The 16,914-nt window shown below is 33.2% G+C and overlaps 1 protein-coding gene across 2 annotated transcripts in view; it reads right to left on the bottom strand.

Moving 5' to 3' along the window:
• PCDH11X (protocadherin 11 X-linked) overlaps positions 1–16,914 on the bottom strand; it is a 649,257-nt gene that overhangs the window by 437,919 nt on the left and 194,424 nt on the right. For both annotated transcript variants that reach the window (XM_027607541.2, XM_027607545.2), the window contains one exon: positions 450–530. In XM_027607541.2, coding sequence (XP_027463342.2) covers positions 450–530 — 81 coding nt within the window. The remainder of the gene's footprint in view (positions 1–449; positions 531–16,914) is intronic.

Below are 16,914 nucleotides of genomic sequence, written 5' to 3' on the forward strand. Positions count from 1 at the left end.
TTCTTTTTTTTGAAGTACCTTATAACTTAATTTAAAAAAATCAAACTGGTTTCCACCTGAACTGATTTTAGTGAAGTTTCACTAAAATTTGCCTAATTAGCATACAAATTTCCCTATATTAAATCATATTATAAACAGCAGTTGTCATTTTTTTCAATCCAAAATCTCAAAAGTAGACTTAAAAATCAGTGGAATAGGCAATCATTCAGAAAATACTTTTTGAGGAATGCTTGTACCTTATTCAACAAATAAATGAACTCAACTATCATTAGCAAACAACACTAGGAAGAAACATGTATTTACTGTCATATTTTTACACTAGAGTCTGGCACAAAAACATCTAAAGAAACTTCATGGAACACACATTGAGAAACATAATTTAAGAATATTTCTTGTACATTCATAAAAATCAAAGGGAATAGAAAAATATCAAGTGTTTCCTTTCATACCTGTGGTTGGGGATGAATCCAGATCTCCGCAGTTGTTGACTCTTTCACCGGGGTGTGAGATCGTACAACCGCCTTCATTGGCTTTAGAAGGAGAAAAAAATACAAGTATTTTTTCAGTGGTTTGTTAAAAGTGAAAAATGTAAAGCATTGCATACATGCATGAAATATGGGTAAATAAAATAGTGCCTGTGTAAATCTCTGTATGTATCATAGTCATTGAAGTGTTGTAATATGACAGGCAAAACGCTAGACACTAGGAATAGAGAGAGAAAAAATTTCTCTTGGAGCTTAAATTTCACTCCAACTTTTAAGTGTTCCATTAAACATATGAATGGAAATGTAGAGGGCAATTTAAAATATTTAAATGGATAAAATTTAAGCTGGGGAGATTTTTCACTCCAGTGCTGTTATAACTCAATGTGTTCAACAGCTTGTATTTATGAATTCACCATGGTCTAAAATTAAAACCTATCCTGTTTGCCAGCACATCACAAATTTGCTGCCTAACATAAAAATATATTTAATAAGTACCAAGAAATTTCTGAACCAATGCAAAGATATTTACCTACCAACCCAGAATAATTATCAAGGTCTTGAAAATATAATGATTTTATCCATTGAATTTTCTTCAGGACTTAGAGTATGTTCTCTGTTTTTAAAATAATGAACACATGCTATACACATTTTCTGTATATTTGGTTTTAGTATATGGGTAAAGGATTTGATAAAAAGTTATCATTTGATCTGTGAAAAAGAAAGATTTTTCAAGAAGCTGAAAAAACGCAATGAATGTTAATAGTTTTCATGCTATAATAGCAGAGTGGAGTAGTGTATCTGAGATCTTATGTCACACTCTCAGAACTTCGTACTGTTGTTTGGTGTGCTACAAATTACAGTGATACAATTATTTGACAGTGTTTTGAAGGAGGGCAGATTTTGTCACCCCAAAATGTGTTTCTTTGGCATAAAGATTATCTTAGGTTGATCACTTTTAAGAAAAAGCAAACATAAGAAAAGCTCTAAAAACTGAGTAGAAGTTACCCTTTCATGAGAAATACTATATTTATAAGGGAAATCTCCTTTTGTAAGGATGTTTCCTTCTCTGTACCTGCAAGAGAAAGGTGACCAAATTTTTAGCAACTCATCATTGGAGAAGGCAACAAACTTAAACCTGCATAACAGATTCTTTACTTGTTTACTGTGCTCTTCCTGGTAACCTTCCTTAAATGTTTCACCCACCCACCCACCCCAAAATCTTTTGTCTTTACCTGAAGATGGATTTAAGGTAATGTCTTGGGCCACTTCAAAAAGTTATTCAGTTTTTCTGGGTATCCTCCATGTATATAGGAAGCATACATATTATTAAACTTTTGTTTGTTTTTCTCCTGTTAATCTGTCTGTTACTACAGGAGGTCTCAGTTGAGAACTTATAAGTGTAGAGTGAAAATTATTTTTCCTTCCTCATAGTTTCAAGTACCCCACACATATCACCTTAATGTGAGTGTTTGTTTATTTATTTATTTATTTATTTATTTATTTATTTATTTATATTACTTGTGCATGACCATTATGTCAAATCAAGAAAAGAAGAGACAATCAGACTTGGAACATATACTTTTAAGGTCCAGTTGAACAAGAATTATTTTGTTATCAAATTAAATGGCAAATCAGGTTTGTTATGCAATGACACTATGGTTGTGACAAAAAGAATACAGTACACACTGATATTACCAGACTGATCACTCATCACAATATTCCAACTCACAGGAAAACGACAGTCAAAATAATTAAACAGTTAAAATGGAGCATCTCATCACAGCAGAATTTCTTCACAAAATGTTTTAAAAAAATGAAAATTAGACTGTGACCAAAGTAAGGTCCAAAAGTCTCATTTGTTAGTCAGGCAGAGAAAAACATTTACCAATGGTGAACTAATTAAGTTGTGTTTGTTTACAACAGCCAAATAAATTTATCTAAAGAAAGTAAACTTAAGATTGTTAGCTTTTCAACAAATGCAGTTACTCAAAAAGTTGAGAACATTAAAAACAATATCAATACTGACTTTAAAAAAGTATGGGTAAACAATTCAACTTTTTTTTTTTACTCTTCTTAATGAGTTAATCGATGTTACCAACAATGTTTAGCTGTTATTTACTTGAGGAAGCAATGCCAAGTTTGAAGTGACTAAAGAATTAGCCTCTATCAATGAATGTCTGTGTGGAACAGAACAGGCAAAAATATTTCCAATGAAGCTGAGAAAACACTAATTCAGTAAACCTTGAAGTGGGATCTGCTAAGAAGTGTTATAACTAATGGTGAGTAAAATATATGTGGCACAGAAAAAAGGTTAGTTGGGCAAATTTATAAGGCTTGGGAAAATATAAGTCATCCAAAGCCTACAGTTATTTGTTGTATTACACATCAGCAGGTACTTTGTGGAAAATGTTTGAGTCTATCATGTGTAAGGTCAATAGTTGAGTTTCATTTACTATTGTTAATGGAACAATTGTTATTCTGTGAACTTTTGTCAAAAATACAAGTCGAATATCCTGACTTGCCCTACCACAGAAGCTGTTGGATGGTTTGGCAGTGGCAAAGCTTTACTGAGTTCTGTTTTTGTTTTTTGTTTGTTTGTTTTGAGCTCAAAGCCAACATTGAAATTTTGTCAAAGGAGAAGCACCCTTGACCACTATTATCAAACACTGAATTACTTTGGAAATTATTTTTTTGTTACAAACTTGTTAAAGTCTCTTAAAAAATCTAGCTAAAGGGGGAGACGAACCATGAGAGGTGATGGACTCTGAAAAACAAACTGAGGGTTCTAGAGGAGAGGGGTGTAGGGGGATGGGTTAGCCTGGTGATGGGTATTGAGGAGGGCACGTTCTGCATGGAGCACTGGGTGTTATGAACAAACAATGAATCATGGAACACTGCACCAAAAACTAATGATGTAATATATGGTGATTAACATAACAATAAAAATTTTTAAAAAATCTAGCTAAAATTATAAGGTAATACAATGCTTATATATAAGACCTATACAGCAGTAAAGTCATTTTGATGACAACTGCAATTGTTTGAACAACAAGTAATGTCAAGTTACATTATATACTCCAGCATTGTGGAACAAATATGCAATTGAGGAGCTTTTACCTAACCTTCAATTCGAAATTATTAATCTTTGGGATGCCTGGGTGGCTCAGTCAGTTAAGCATCTGCCTTTGGCTCAGGTCATGATCCCAGGGTCCTGGGATTGAGTCCTGCATCAGGGTCTTTGCTCGGTGGGAAGCCTGCTTTTCCCTCCGCTTTTCTCTCCTCCTGCTTGTGCTCTCTCTCTCTGACAAATAAATAAAATCTTTTTTAAAAAAGAAATTATCAATCTTCAGTGTGATGGCATGCTAAATGGAAAGTATGAAGAAAATAATCTAATAGAATACTTTACATGCCTTCTAAGAAATAGATATGTTGATATAAAACTACATGCTTATGGATTGATATCGGTATTTGGCAGTAACTATCTGTATGGAAAGACATTTCCAGAGATCAGATATACAAGTTCATTTATCTTATTAGGAGGTCTATATTACATAACAAATTGTACATAATTGATATTCAAATATCATCAATTGAAATTTTGTGGAAATTTGTTTTCTCGTGTTATAAAAATATGTATTCTGGCCCTTTACAGAAAAAGTTTGCTGACCCCCTATCTAGGGGAAAAAGAAAGACAGACTAATAACTGTGATTAATGGACAAGTCTGTAAAATAAGGCTGGTAGATATTAGATGCAGAGAGTGAAGAAGAGTTTTGTTGTTGTTGTAGTTGTTTGCATGAAAAGCAATATGGTCCAAGGCAAGAAACCCCAGGATGTGGTTAGTATAACTGGAGTGTCATAGAGATATAGCTGTATGGTGGGACAAACATATAAGAAAGTGAATTATCACATGCTCTTGATGGACTTGCAAAGTCAGCTGGTGATTTTATAGCCATACAATAAGCAAAGTAGAAACATTCAAATGTATTTGAGCAAAGTATTGTGTGCTACAGGACTTTCTAAGAAGATTTGTGCTAAGATCTCAGATTTAATTTTATTTTTAAACCAAGTCTCTTAGAGTTGCATTTCCCATGCACATTTTAAGCATCTGGTTTAAACATTTTCTGTCAATTGTGAGAAGTTTTATGTGTGTCTGGGCTGCACTCAAATGTATAATGCCATTTTCAGATGTCCACTGAATTAAGTAAAGATGGTATTTTTGGTGGCTAAATGTTTAAAGCTATGTGGATATATTTTGTCCATTTAAATTTGGCAACTAAACATCTCTATTATATAATACACTTCAATATTCAAATGTTAGGAAAATTTATTGAATTTTGTTTTGCACAAAAAAGACAACTTAAGAGTAAAATAATACTCCCATCCCTGACAATGTTCTTCCCATTACTCCTCCCCCTTCCACCAAATCAAGTTATAAAACTAATAATGAGGAAATCATCTAATAAAATAGCTTCAATATAAAGAACTGCTGAGGATTAACTACAATGTAAATAGGAGAAATGGCAATTCTGAGAAATATTATTGCTCAAATACACTTATGCTTGACTTCTTTTTTAATTTTTAATTTTAAATTCAATTTAGTTAACATATGCTGTATTATTAGTTTCAGAGGTAGAATGTAATGATTCATCTGTTGCATATAACACCCAGTGCTCATTACTTCAAGTGCCCTCCTTAATGCCCATCACCCAACTACCCCATCCCCCCACACATGTCCCTTCCAGCAACCCTGTTTGTTTCTTATAGTTAAGAGTCTCTTACAGTTTGTCTCCCTCCTTGTTTCCATCTTACTTTATTTTTCCTTCCCTTCTCCTATGTTCATCTCTTTTTGTTTCTTAAATTCCACATATTCCTGAAATAATATGGTATTTTTCTTTCTCTGACTGATATTTCACTTAGTATAATACCCTCTAGTTCCATCCATGTTGCTGCAAGTGGCAAGATTTCATTTTTTATATGCTTGACTTCTTTAAGAAAATGAAACACAGTTCATTGATAATACCTGAGAAATAAAATGTACATCTGCATTTCTGTTTCCTTACATGTACCACATACTGAACCAAATTGTATTTTCCCTTTTTTTGGAATCTGATGTCAAGCTGTTAAGAAAAGGGTAAAGTACTTTATAATTACTCTTTACAGATTTAAGTCTCATTTTAACCCAATTCATATTAAGAGAGTGCTCAAATAGTAAAAAGAGAGAAATATATCTTACCACTAATCTTAAAGAGTTTTGAGAAGTGCCACTGGCATTGTTGCTAAAAAAAAATACTTTCAAGAGAAGGATGGATAGATATTGAATCTTATTATTCTTGAGTCAAATATTACCAGTTGGTAGTTTAGACATCGGAAGGGAATTTGATGTAATTTTAAAATGTATTAAATCCTTTAAGTAATAATACATTATTTCACCAGTGATGCTTTGTTGGCCTAATGAAATAGACATATATGAAAAAAGGATGTTCATTTATATTATTTCACCTTTCAGAATCCAGAAATTTCATGGCTTAAAAATTGTCTGTATTCTATTTGAATCATTTTATTTATGATTGTGAGAAGAGACTGGCTCATAAGGAGCATTGATTCAAGTAAATGCCCCAAATTCTATGAAATCTCCCTCAATTTTTTTTGTTTGAGGCAAGAAGTAAGGAAATTTTCAGTCAAATTTCCATTCACAGAAATGTGAATTATAGCTCAAAATATGTACAGTGATATATCTTTTGTAATAAATGGGAACATATTTTCAGCTTCCAATATATTTAACCTTTCAGGAAAATAATAAACTGTTACAGATGATGTAAAAAAAAAAAGTAAAATTCACTTCCTAACATATAACTGTCTTGCAAAAAAATGCACCATAATGTGATTGAAACTTCTAAATCTGACAGGACCTTCTAACTGCTCTCAAATATTTTCCTGACTGTGTCACACACAGAATCTGAGCTTAGTGACTTTATGTGTTAACTGCATTGCTTAACTTGACTAATGCTTAAATTACTGGATGAGGTTAACTCAGACTGATTCAGTGATCATTTTAAGGACAAATGTGGATTATACCCTTTATTCTCCCGCTTGGAATTTTTATTGCCATTCAAACCTAATGGTGAGAAAATCATAGCTAGAATAAGATCATGATATTTCTGACTACAGTCTGAATATTACATTATTGTTTCAAAATATGGCAAAAAAAGAATCCAGAGGAGCTTCAGTGTATTTAGCAATTACATTTCTTTCTCAAATGTAACATGTTTTCTACTGAAAATATTAAGTATGCTTCCATTTTCACAGTAATCATTCACACCCCAGGAATGTCATATATTGGACATTCTAAATTGTCATAGACATCACTTAATTTCAGTTACCAAAGACAACAAGTGAGTTTAACTTATAGATTATTTTTATTTTATTGCCATATAGTTGACATATTGACATGTTGGGGAGGAAGTCAAAGCATCATATGAAACATTTTTTGGAGAATCCTATTTAGTACTTATCAAAAAGATATGTGCCTAAAGACATATAAGTATATTGGTAATCTTTCTAATGATTACTTTTATAAAAATAGCCTCATTCTCATTTACTTCCGTATAAGAAATCAAGATTCTTACTATGGAAATAATATCCATCAAAACTATGGTAAAGTTCACAAATATGAAGTATAATTTGATGTTTATTTTTGCCCACAATATACTTAGTTAAAGGATTGCACATTAAAAGCCTTGGGGAAAAAATCCTTTACTTTTTAAAGTAAATTACAAGGCACATATTTCAATTGAAATGAATATACTCCAGAGAATTCCTGAAATAGGAAAAACCCTTAGTTGATTCTTACTCTCCTTAATGTTTCCTAAGGTCCTTCTCTCAAGCCTTTCTGTCTTACTATTAGCAGAGGTGATAATACTAAGGAGGAAAAGATAGGTTTTAAAATTTACTCAGCGATGTGGTACAAATTTACTCAGCGATGTGGTACAACAGTAGAAAGGCAGGGCCTTGGAATCTGCATCTGGCTCTACATCTTACTTGTTTTATGAACCCTGTCAAGTTAAAGATGACTCTGTTTCATCATCTGTGAAATGAATATAAAATAAAGGCCTCTTAGAACCATTGTATTACACTGAGTTATTATAGTGAAGTGCCTGACATTTGAACTATTATGGATATATCTTCCATAATAACATGAAGTGAAAGACATTCAGAGCCAGCCACTTCATGGTTCCCCCTCTTCTTGCACCTCCATATTTTTGAAACTATAAATTCTAATTACAAAAAGCATTTGTATATCTGAAAAATAAAAATTACCAAGAGCTGCAAAAAAAGCACAGTAATGTGATGGTTGAAGGTGGAGGTAATATGGAAGGCAGATGTTGGTTATTCTTTACTTTTACAATTCTTACATAACCTTTAACTGGGAGAAACCTCTTTCAATTATACATAAATTCCTCTTAGTTACATAAAAATAATTTGTGAATTTCTTAGTTACATAAAAATAATTTAGTTACATAAAAATAATTTGTGAATGCATTCCAAAAAGTTGGTTTATAAAGGTGGAGAATTACTGAAATCAGAATTTGAGAACCAGTATTAATCATTTCTATGAATGCATAAAGATAAATAAAATAGACTTAAAGCCAATTGACTATTGGAAGTTTTAAAATGAATTGACTAATTAAATGTTATAGAATGCATCTAAATTTGCTTAAAAATAAATATTGTTTTTTGATGAAAGCGAGAAGGAGAAGGGTTGGATTAAATACATTTAAACATAGAATTTGGTATTCAGTATTCATTTCAATTTTCAAGTATTCTTAAAAGTATTTTCTAAAAGTATTATACAGGGCGCCTGGGTGGTTCAGTTGGTTAAGCAACTGCCTCCGGCTCAAGTCATGATCCTGGAGTCCCAGGATCGAGTCCCACATCGGGCTCCCTGCTCAGTGGGGAGTCTGCTTCTCCCTCTGACCCTTGCCCCTCTCATGCTCTATCTCATTCTCTCTCTCTCAAATAAATAAATAAAATCTTTTAAAAAAAATAAATAAAAGTATTATACAGATTACATGCTTGAAGAAATATGACAAATTTAACATTTCTTAAAAAGTTATACAGAGTAAGTGTTCCCATATAAACTCACAAACTGAATGTACACCATGTTTTTTGGAGATAAGGCCATGCCAGAAAATATAGAATTTACTAACATTTCCTGTCCACAAGACAATTGGGTCACATTTGTCTGAATAAAAAGGACATGCAAACCTATGTTTATCAGCATTCTGGCACAGACAGGACATTGTGAATCTGGAACACTTTATGTCTCATAGATATTCCTACTTTATTGTTTGTATGTTTTTTGCTTGTTTCTGTTTTTTACTTTCACATTGGTGTCAGGAGACATGGACTTCTAAAAGCAAAGCACAAATTTGATGGCAGTGGATGGAATGGTGCAGAAATGAAATGATTTAACACTAGGTTAATCTAAACTAAAATTTATTTTAAGACTATATGTTTTTTCTGGGATAACTGCCATCACTAAAACTAAAATGATGAAGTCTTAGGGAAAACAGTGTTGTGTTATTCCATAGACTTGTCCAGTATTTTACAGACTGGTCTGAGTCTCTCTGAAATGGTAGGAATATGACAGTCCTTCTGGACTTTGTAAGACCTAAGGTAAATGTGTCAAAAATAGGGGACTAATTTGGGAAAAACATATTCATTTATCCACAAAGATTCCAAGGCTTTTGCCGAAAGCAATCAGCTATTTTTTAATTTTATTTATTTGACAGAGACATAGTGAGAGAGGGAACACAAGCAGGGGGAGGGGGAGAGGGAGAAGCAGGCCTCCCGCGGAGCAGAGAGCCCAATTCGGGGCTCAATCCCAGGACCCTGGGATCATGACCTGAGACGAAGGCAGACACTTAACGACTAAGCCACCCAGGCTCCCCTCAGCTATTTTTAAATTGTCTTCAAGGGTAATACATCACCAGGTGGAAAAATCAACAATATTGGGCACTTAATTAAATCTTTATCTTAATCATCAACAAGTCAAGTGTATGCATGTATGTTTAAAGAGGGAGGAATGCTATAGAAAGGGATGAATTAACACTTAAGAAACTCAGAAGTTTAACAAAACCTGACATGAGATTTGCCGGATGGTTTGGTACTGGATTATAAAACTTGAAAATAATTTTCATTTAAGAGTTTTAATGGTTGTATCTCTCTTGTAAAGCCTCTTACTTTTCTGCTAGGGTGACTCTACAAAATTATAGATCAACCTTTAAAGAACAGCTTCTATGGACAGAGTCTCCATAAATCTCGGCTAAACTGAGCAAGAAGATTACATGTTATTATGATGTAGCACAACAGGATATTCCTCCAGCAAACAAAGTGTGAAAAAGGATAAAGCTATCACTCTGTGCAAATATATTATCCATAGAAGAACAATGCTTTTCATGTAGATTATCTGTAATTGTTGAAATGTTCACATTGAAAAAGCTTTTTCTTAATGCTTCTGTGAAGAGTTCTGATCTTGACAATTATTCAGATCTAGATAGCAAGACCCAGTGATCATGTCTCTATAAGGTGGCCTGCCTCAGGGCACTTAGGAGAGATTGAATCTGTCACAGGCATGTCTAGAAAAAAATAAAGTATAATATTTATTTCTCAAGTAATTTATATTTAGTTTTAGCTTATCAAATTTGCTTGAAGGAGTTTTTTCATAACTTAAGCTTACTAAACTTTAAAATACATATTCTAATTAGCACAAGAAAGATCAAAAAGTAACAGAACTATAATTCTATATATATCTTCACATTTCAATGTTTCTAACTGAAAGCCAATTAAGGTATGTGCCATAATGAGCCTCAACTATTCAGTGAAAGAGTTATGCAGTCATCAGATTATATAACACCAGATCATCAGAACTTTCATATGTGAAATATCAAGCCCTATCAGAAAATATCAGTAAATAATATTTAACACCTTAAAAGAATACTTTATATTTGCTTATTATTTAGATTATTTCTTGATTTCACCTCTCTGGGATTGGCTGGAAATTGCTCCTCAAAGTAGATGCAGATATTTCAAACTAATGACTGCTGATTATTTTTTCATGAACTAGACCCAAATAAAGACAAATGTATGCATGTGAACACACATGCACACACTACTATAAACTTCATTTAGTCTTTATTTTCAAAGTAATTATTGTCATTGCTGTTACCATAAATTCCTAAGAATACACCATGTATGCAGCATATGGGCTAATCTCTCTCTTTTTTTTTAAAGGTTTTATTTATTTATTTGACAGAGAGAGACACAGTGAGAGAGGGAACACAGCAGGGGGAGTGGGAGAGGGAGAAGCAGGTTCTCCACGGAGCAGGGAGCCCCATGTGGAGTTTGATCCCAGGATCTTGGGATCATGACCTGAGCCAAAGGCAGATAGATGCTTAACGACTAATCCACCCAGGCACCCCAACATATGGGCTAATCTCATAAATGGCTTCTAATTCCTTAAAGGTGACTATGAAAGCATTAAAAACTATTCTAAACATATAATTCAGAAATGGCAGTAATACACTTTCAAAGACTTTTTAAATTGTTAGAGCATGGGTAGGGGTGGTGGTAAGGCTTTGCTTTAAAATACCCTTTTCCAATAGGAATTGAATGAGCTAAAAACCCCTGAGGTCAATTGATTATTCAGCAGCTTGATATAGGGTGATTTTTAAAAGGATTTTATTTGTTTATATGAGAGAGAGAGAGAACGAGCAGGGGGAGAAAGAAGCAGACTCCCTGCTGAGCAAGAACCCCAATGCAGGGCTCAATCTCAGGATTCTGAGATCATGATCTGAGCAGAAGGCAGCCACTTAACCACTGAGACACCCAGGTGCCCCAGATTTTTATAGAAACATTTATTTTTAAAAATTTTTAATAAGTGTGAGAATAGAAATAATTCATATGTTTACCACACACTTTTAAAAGTGTGTCTTTCACTTGGAAGCCTTTCCATGCATAAATCTCTTTAATGGAGAAATATACAATAATTTATTACATGTTGCAGCAGTGTTTAAAATATAAAAGTATGATTTTGAAATCGGAAAGAAAAATGCAACAATTGCATAGGTCAAATCTGTGCTCAAAATAGTAAATGTGATTGCAATAATAAAAAATTATAATGTCCCCATTATTCAGAGAAATAAGTATGATATAGATGAAGCTAAACTACTAAAGATTTAACTATTTCCTGCAATGAAAAACATAATACCATGAGGACAGCTTAGGTTATTGTCATCATTCTTGTCTCCACTTAAAAAAAATCATAAAGGGAATCCACTTTATATAAACTACTGTATATAAACTATATACTTGCACCAAGAAGAGGATCTGCTGAATATCAGTAAGTACTAATATTATTCACACCCCCAATCTTTGGTAAAGATTAATTAACCTTTCCCCAGACAAAACACACAGACAAATAATGTCTTTATCACTACCATCAGTCTATAATCTTGCTTGTAGGAAGTCTTCTAATGATTATGTCAAATGAAAAATCTCTCTTTTAGTTACATATGATTATGTTCATTTGATTATGTCAAATGAAAACTCTCTTTTAGTTGCATGTTAAAATAATAATAATAAAATTTCTAAGTGTTAAATAGGTTTGTCAAATATAAGTGAATAATAATTGTATAATATGTATCTACTCTAACTTGTCATCATTCAGATATCAAAATGATGATATAATTATTTAAATAGAGAATGGAATTATGGATTCATAGTTTATCTTCTATGGTTTCCAATGTGAACATAAAATGTTTGCAAAAAGGTTTGTCAGAGAGCTGATGGTCAAAAAGATGAATTAGCATTCTTTTCCAAAAATCAATTAAAGTCTAGAATTAAAGAATTATTAACTTTCATCTCCTAATATCAGGGCAATGGGTTCAAGTGTATGGCAGGAAAAGGGACATTCTTATTTTATTATGGAAAATATGATTTACCTCAAGATTTATATTATGACACACAAAAAAACACTGCTTTCTAGCCCTGAGTATTTGTGAAGGAATGTTAAAAATTTAAAAATCTATGTTTTCAACTCCAGTCAAGATTCACGTGCTAGGTAGAGACAAAATTCCGCTAGATTTCTTGTCCAAAAGAAAACTGTCTTGTGAGGTTACTGTCCTGAAAATCTGTGTTTTACAAAGATGCTACTTATATTGAAGTATTTGACAACATAAGCGTGGACAACTAGGGGCCCTCATTGCTACTCTGAGAACTTAGCATTTTAAGTATAAATTCAATATTAATAACTTAATAACAATCCATATAGATACACTATTTAAGCTATTAATTATAATTAGTATTCAACACAAAAACATACCAATTAACTATATTTAAAACATTCATCGGGCGCCTGGGTGGCTCAGTTGGTTAAGCGACTGCCTTCGGCTCAGGTCATGATCCTGGAGTCCCGGGATCGAGTCCTGCATCCGGCTCCCTGCTCAGCAGGGAGTCTGTTTCTCCCTCTGACCCTCTTCCCTCTCGTGCTCTCTATCTCTCATTCTCTCTCTCTCAAATAAATAAATAAAATGTTAAAAAAAAAACATTCATCAATATTTGTTGCTAAACATACATATCTGCAATTCCTGAGTTGATGTCAATAAGCCAGTAATGAATTGAGTTAAAAATTATTTATATAGTTAAAAAAAAGTGCTAGACTGAGATATCAGTAAATTCAGTTTCTTCTTGTAAGAACCTACAGGATATGCATTATGATTATGTTAAAGCCCTCCATGTAATAATGACATTTCTCATTCCTAAAGAGATCCTTCTAGGAATATTGAGTGATATGCTATGAAAATACTTTGATCTGAACTAGTCTACCATCTACATCAATCAGCTAAGTATCTGAAATAAAGAGTAAACAGAGGAATGGAGAGTAATTCAAATAAGGATGGAAATATAATAAATATAATTAGTGGTATTTTGATAGGGATAGCATTAAAAATGTAGATTGGTTTGGGTAGTATAGACATTTTACAAAATTTGTTCTTCAAATCCATGAACATGGGAAATTTTTCCAGTTCTTTGTGTCATCATTAATTTCTTTCATAAGTATTTTATAATTTTCAGACTACAGATCTTTTACCTCTTTGGTTAGGTTTATTCTTAGGTATCTTATGGTTTTTGGTGAAATTGTAAATGGGTCAATTTTTTTATTTCTCTTTTTGCTGCTTCATTATTGGTGTTTAGAAATGCAACAGATTTCTGCACATTAATTTTGTATCCTGTGACTTTGCTGAATTCATGTATCAGTTTTAGGAAATTTTGGTGGAGTCTTTCAGGTTTTCTACATAGAGTATCATGTCATCTGCAAAGACTGAAACTTTGACTTCTTCCATGCTGATTTGGATACCTTTTATTTCTTTTTGTTGTCTGATTGCTGAGGCTAGGATTTCCAGTAGTATGTTAAATAACAATGGTGAGAGTGGACATCGTTGTGTTGTTCCTGACCATAGAGGAAAAGTTCTCAGGTTTTCCCAATTGAAGATAACAATAGAACAAATGATCCTAAAATTTGCAAGGAACCACAAAAGACGCAGAGTAGCCAAAGCAACCTTAAAACAGAAAAGCAAAACTGGAAGCTTCACAATTCTGTACTTCAAGCTATATTACAAAGCTGAAGTCATCAAGACAGTATGGTACTGGCACAAAGACAGACACAGGTCAGTGGAACTGAGAGAAAACCCGGAACACTATATCATCAACTAATCTCCAACAAAGCAGGAAAGAAAATCCAATAAAAAAAAACACATTATCTTCAACAAATGGTGTTGGGAAAATTGGACAACACACCGAAGAATGAAACTGGACCTCTATCTTACACCAGACTCAAAACTAAATTCAAAATGGATTAAAGACCTAAATGTGAGACAGGAATCCATCAAAATCCTAGAGGAGAACACAGGCAGCAACTTCTTTGGCCTCAGCCATAGAAACTTCTTATTAGATACATCTCCCAAGGTGAGGGAAACAAGAGCAAAAATGAACTACTGGGAATTTGTCAAGATAAAAAGCTTCTGCACAGTGAAGGCAACAATAAAACTAAAAGACAACCCACGGAATGGGAGATGTTTGCAAATGACAGATCTGATATCCAAAATCAATAAAGATCTTACCAAATGCAACACCCCAAAAACAAACAATCCAGTAAAGAAATGGGCAGAAGACATGAATAGACATTTTTCCAAAGATATCCAGATGGCCAACAAACACATGAAAAGATGCTCAACATCACTCATCATCAGGGAAATACAAATCAAAACCACAATGAGGTATCACCTCATACTTGTCAGAATAGCTAAAATTAACAACAGAGGAAAGAATAGATTTTGGCGTGGATGTGGAGAAAGGAGAACCATTTTCACTGTCGGTGGGTATGTATACTCAGACAACTACTCTGGAAAACAGTATGGAGGTTCCTCAAAAAGTTAAAAATAGAACTACTTTATGACCCAGCAGTTGAACTACTAGGTATTTACCCAAAGGATACAAAAATACTGACTGGAGGGGGCACATGCACCCCAATGTGTATTATAAACAATAGCCAAATTATGGAAAGAGCCCAAATGCCCATCAACTGATGTATGGATAAAGAAGAAATATGTGTGTGTGTGTGTGTGTGTGTGTGTGTATCACAATATATATTTATAATTGAATATTACTCAGCCATAAAAAAGGAATGGAATCTGGCCATTTGCAAGGACATGGATGAAGCTAGAGTGTATTATGCTAAGTGAAATATGTCAGTCAGAGAAAGACAAACACAGTATGCTTTCATGTATATGTGGAATTTAAGAAACAAAACAGATGAACTTAAGGGAAACAGGAAAAAAAAAGAGAGGGAGAGAAACCATGAGAGACTTTTAGCTACAGAGAACAAACTGAAGGTTGATGGAGGGGAGGTAGGCAGGTGTGGAGCTAAATGGGTGATGGGTATTAAGGAGAGCACTTGTTGTGATAAGCCCTGGGTGTTATATGTAAGTGTTGAATCACTAAATTCTACTCCTGAAAGCAATATTACAGTATAACTTAATTTACTAGAATTTAAATAAAAATAAAATTATTAATGGAGAAGAGATAAATAAATAAGTAAATAAAATTAGTAAGAAAAAAAAGAAGTCCGCTTTCTGAAATATGACTGGAAAAAATGTAGGCAAAAAGATATGACCTATATAACTACACCCCTATTCTGAGCAATTATCTGTTGAAGTTAGGGAGGTAGTTGAAGATAGGCACATATTCTATTGTAAATAACAAAAACAAAATAAAACCCATATCAGCTTAATTAGAACAAGTTTACCTTCACCAAAACAAAATGAATAAAATAGCAAATATGAAAAATAGATTTTTAAATTGAAGTTTAATTTGTAAGGGTAAAAAAAAAATTAGCACCTGCTATTTTTGCATTCAGTCATTAGGATAGATTTGCATGTTATATCATCATAATGATAAATAACAAAGCATCAAGAAAACACCAACATGATGACTGTATCTCTTTATATTCGACTTTCTAAATTTAAAAAGCTAGATTAAAATCTCTTCAGTTTATTTCACAGCATATTTTATAGTAAGTGGTCTTTAAGTAGTAGTTAAAATGGGTAAAAGTCGGGCACCTGGGTGGCTTAGTTGGTTAGGCAACTGCCTTTAGCTCAGGTCATGATCCTGGAGTCCCAGGATCGAGTCCCACATTGGGCTCCCTGCTCAGCAGGGAGTCTGTTTCTCCCTCTGACCCTCCTCCCCCTCTCATGCTCTCTCTCTATCATTCTCTCTCTCTCTCTCTCAATAAATAAAAATCTTTAAATAAAAAAAAATGGGTAAAAGTAAAGAATGATCTAGACTTTTGAAAAGCAAATATTTCATAAATTCAAAACTTTATGATTGTTATTATTAATTTCCCAAAAAATCTAATGAGAAAATATTTAATTATTTATTTACTAGACTCATTGTAATTTTATTTTAAAAGCAGTCCTCATTCATTATATACATACATAAGAATAATTTTGATATTGAGGAGAAAGACAGGAATGTTGCATCAGGTTCATGGACAGGTTTGAGTTCAGTAACACCATGACTAATATTTCCTAATATGTAATGATAGGACTCCTTCATTTTTTTGATTTTATTTATTTATTTATTTATTTGTCAGAGAGACTGAGAGCACAAACGGGGAGCATCAGGCACAGGGAGAATCAGTTTCCCCGTTGTGCAAGAAGTCCAATGCAGGACTCCATCCCAGGATCCTGGGATCATGACCTGAGATGAAGTTAGATGTTTAACCAACTGAGCCACCCAGGTGTCTCAAGACACCTTCATTTTAAACATAGAAATCTATATTCCTTTAAGAACAATCTCTTGGTTTTTCTA

The sequence above is a fragment of the Zalophus californianus genome, chromosome X (assembly GCF_009762305.2).
Source record: "Zalophus californianus isolate mZalCal1 chromosome X, mZalCal1.pri.v2, whole genome shotgun sequence".
Lineage (NCBI taxonomy): Eukaryota > Metazoa > Chordata > Mammalia > Carnivora > Otariidae > Zalophus > Zalophus californianus.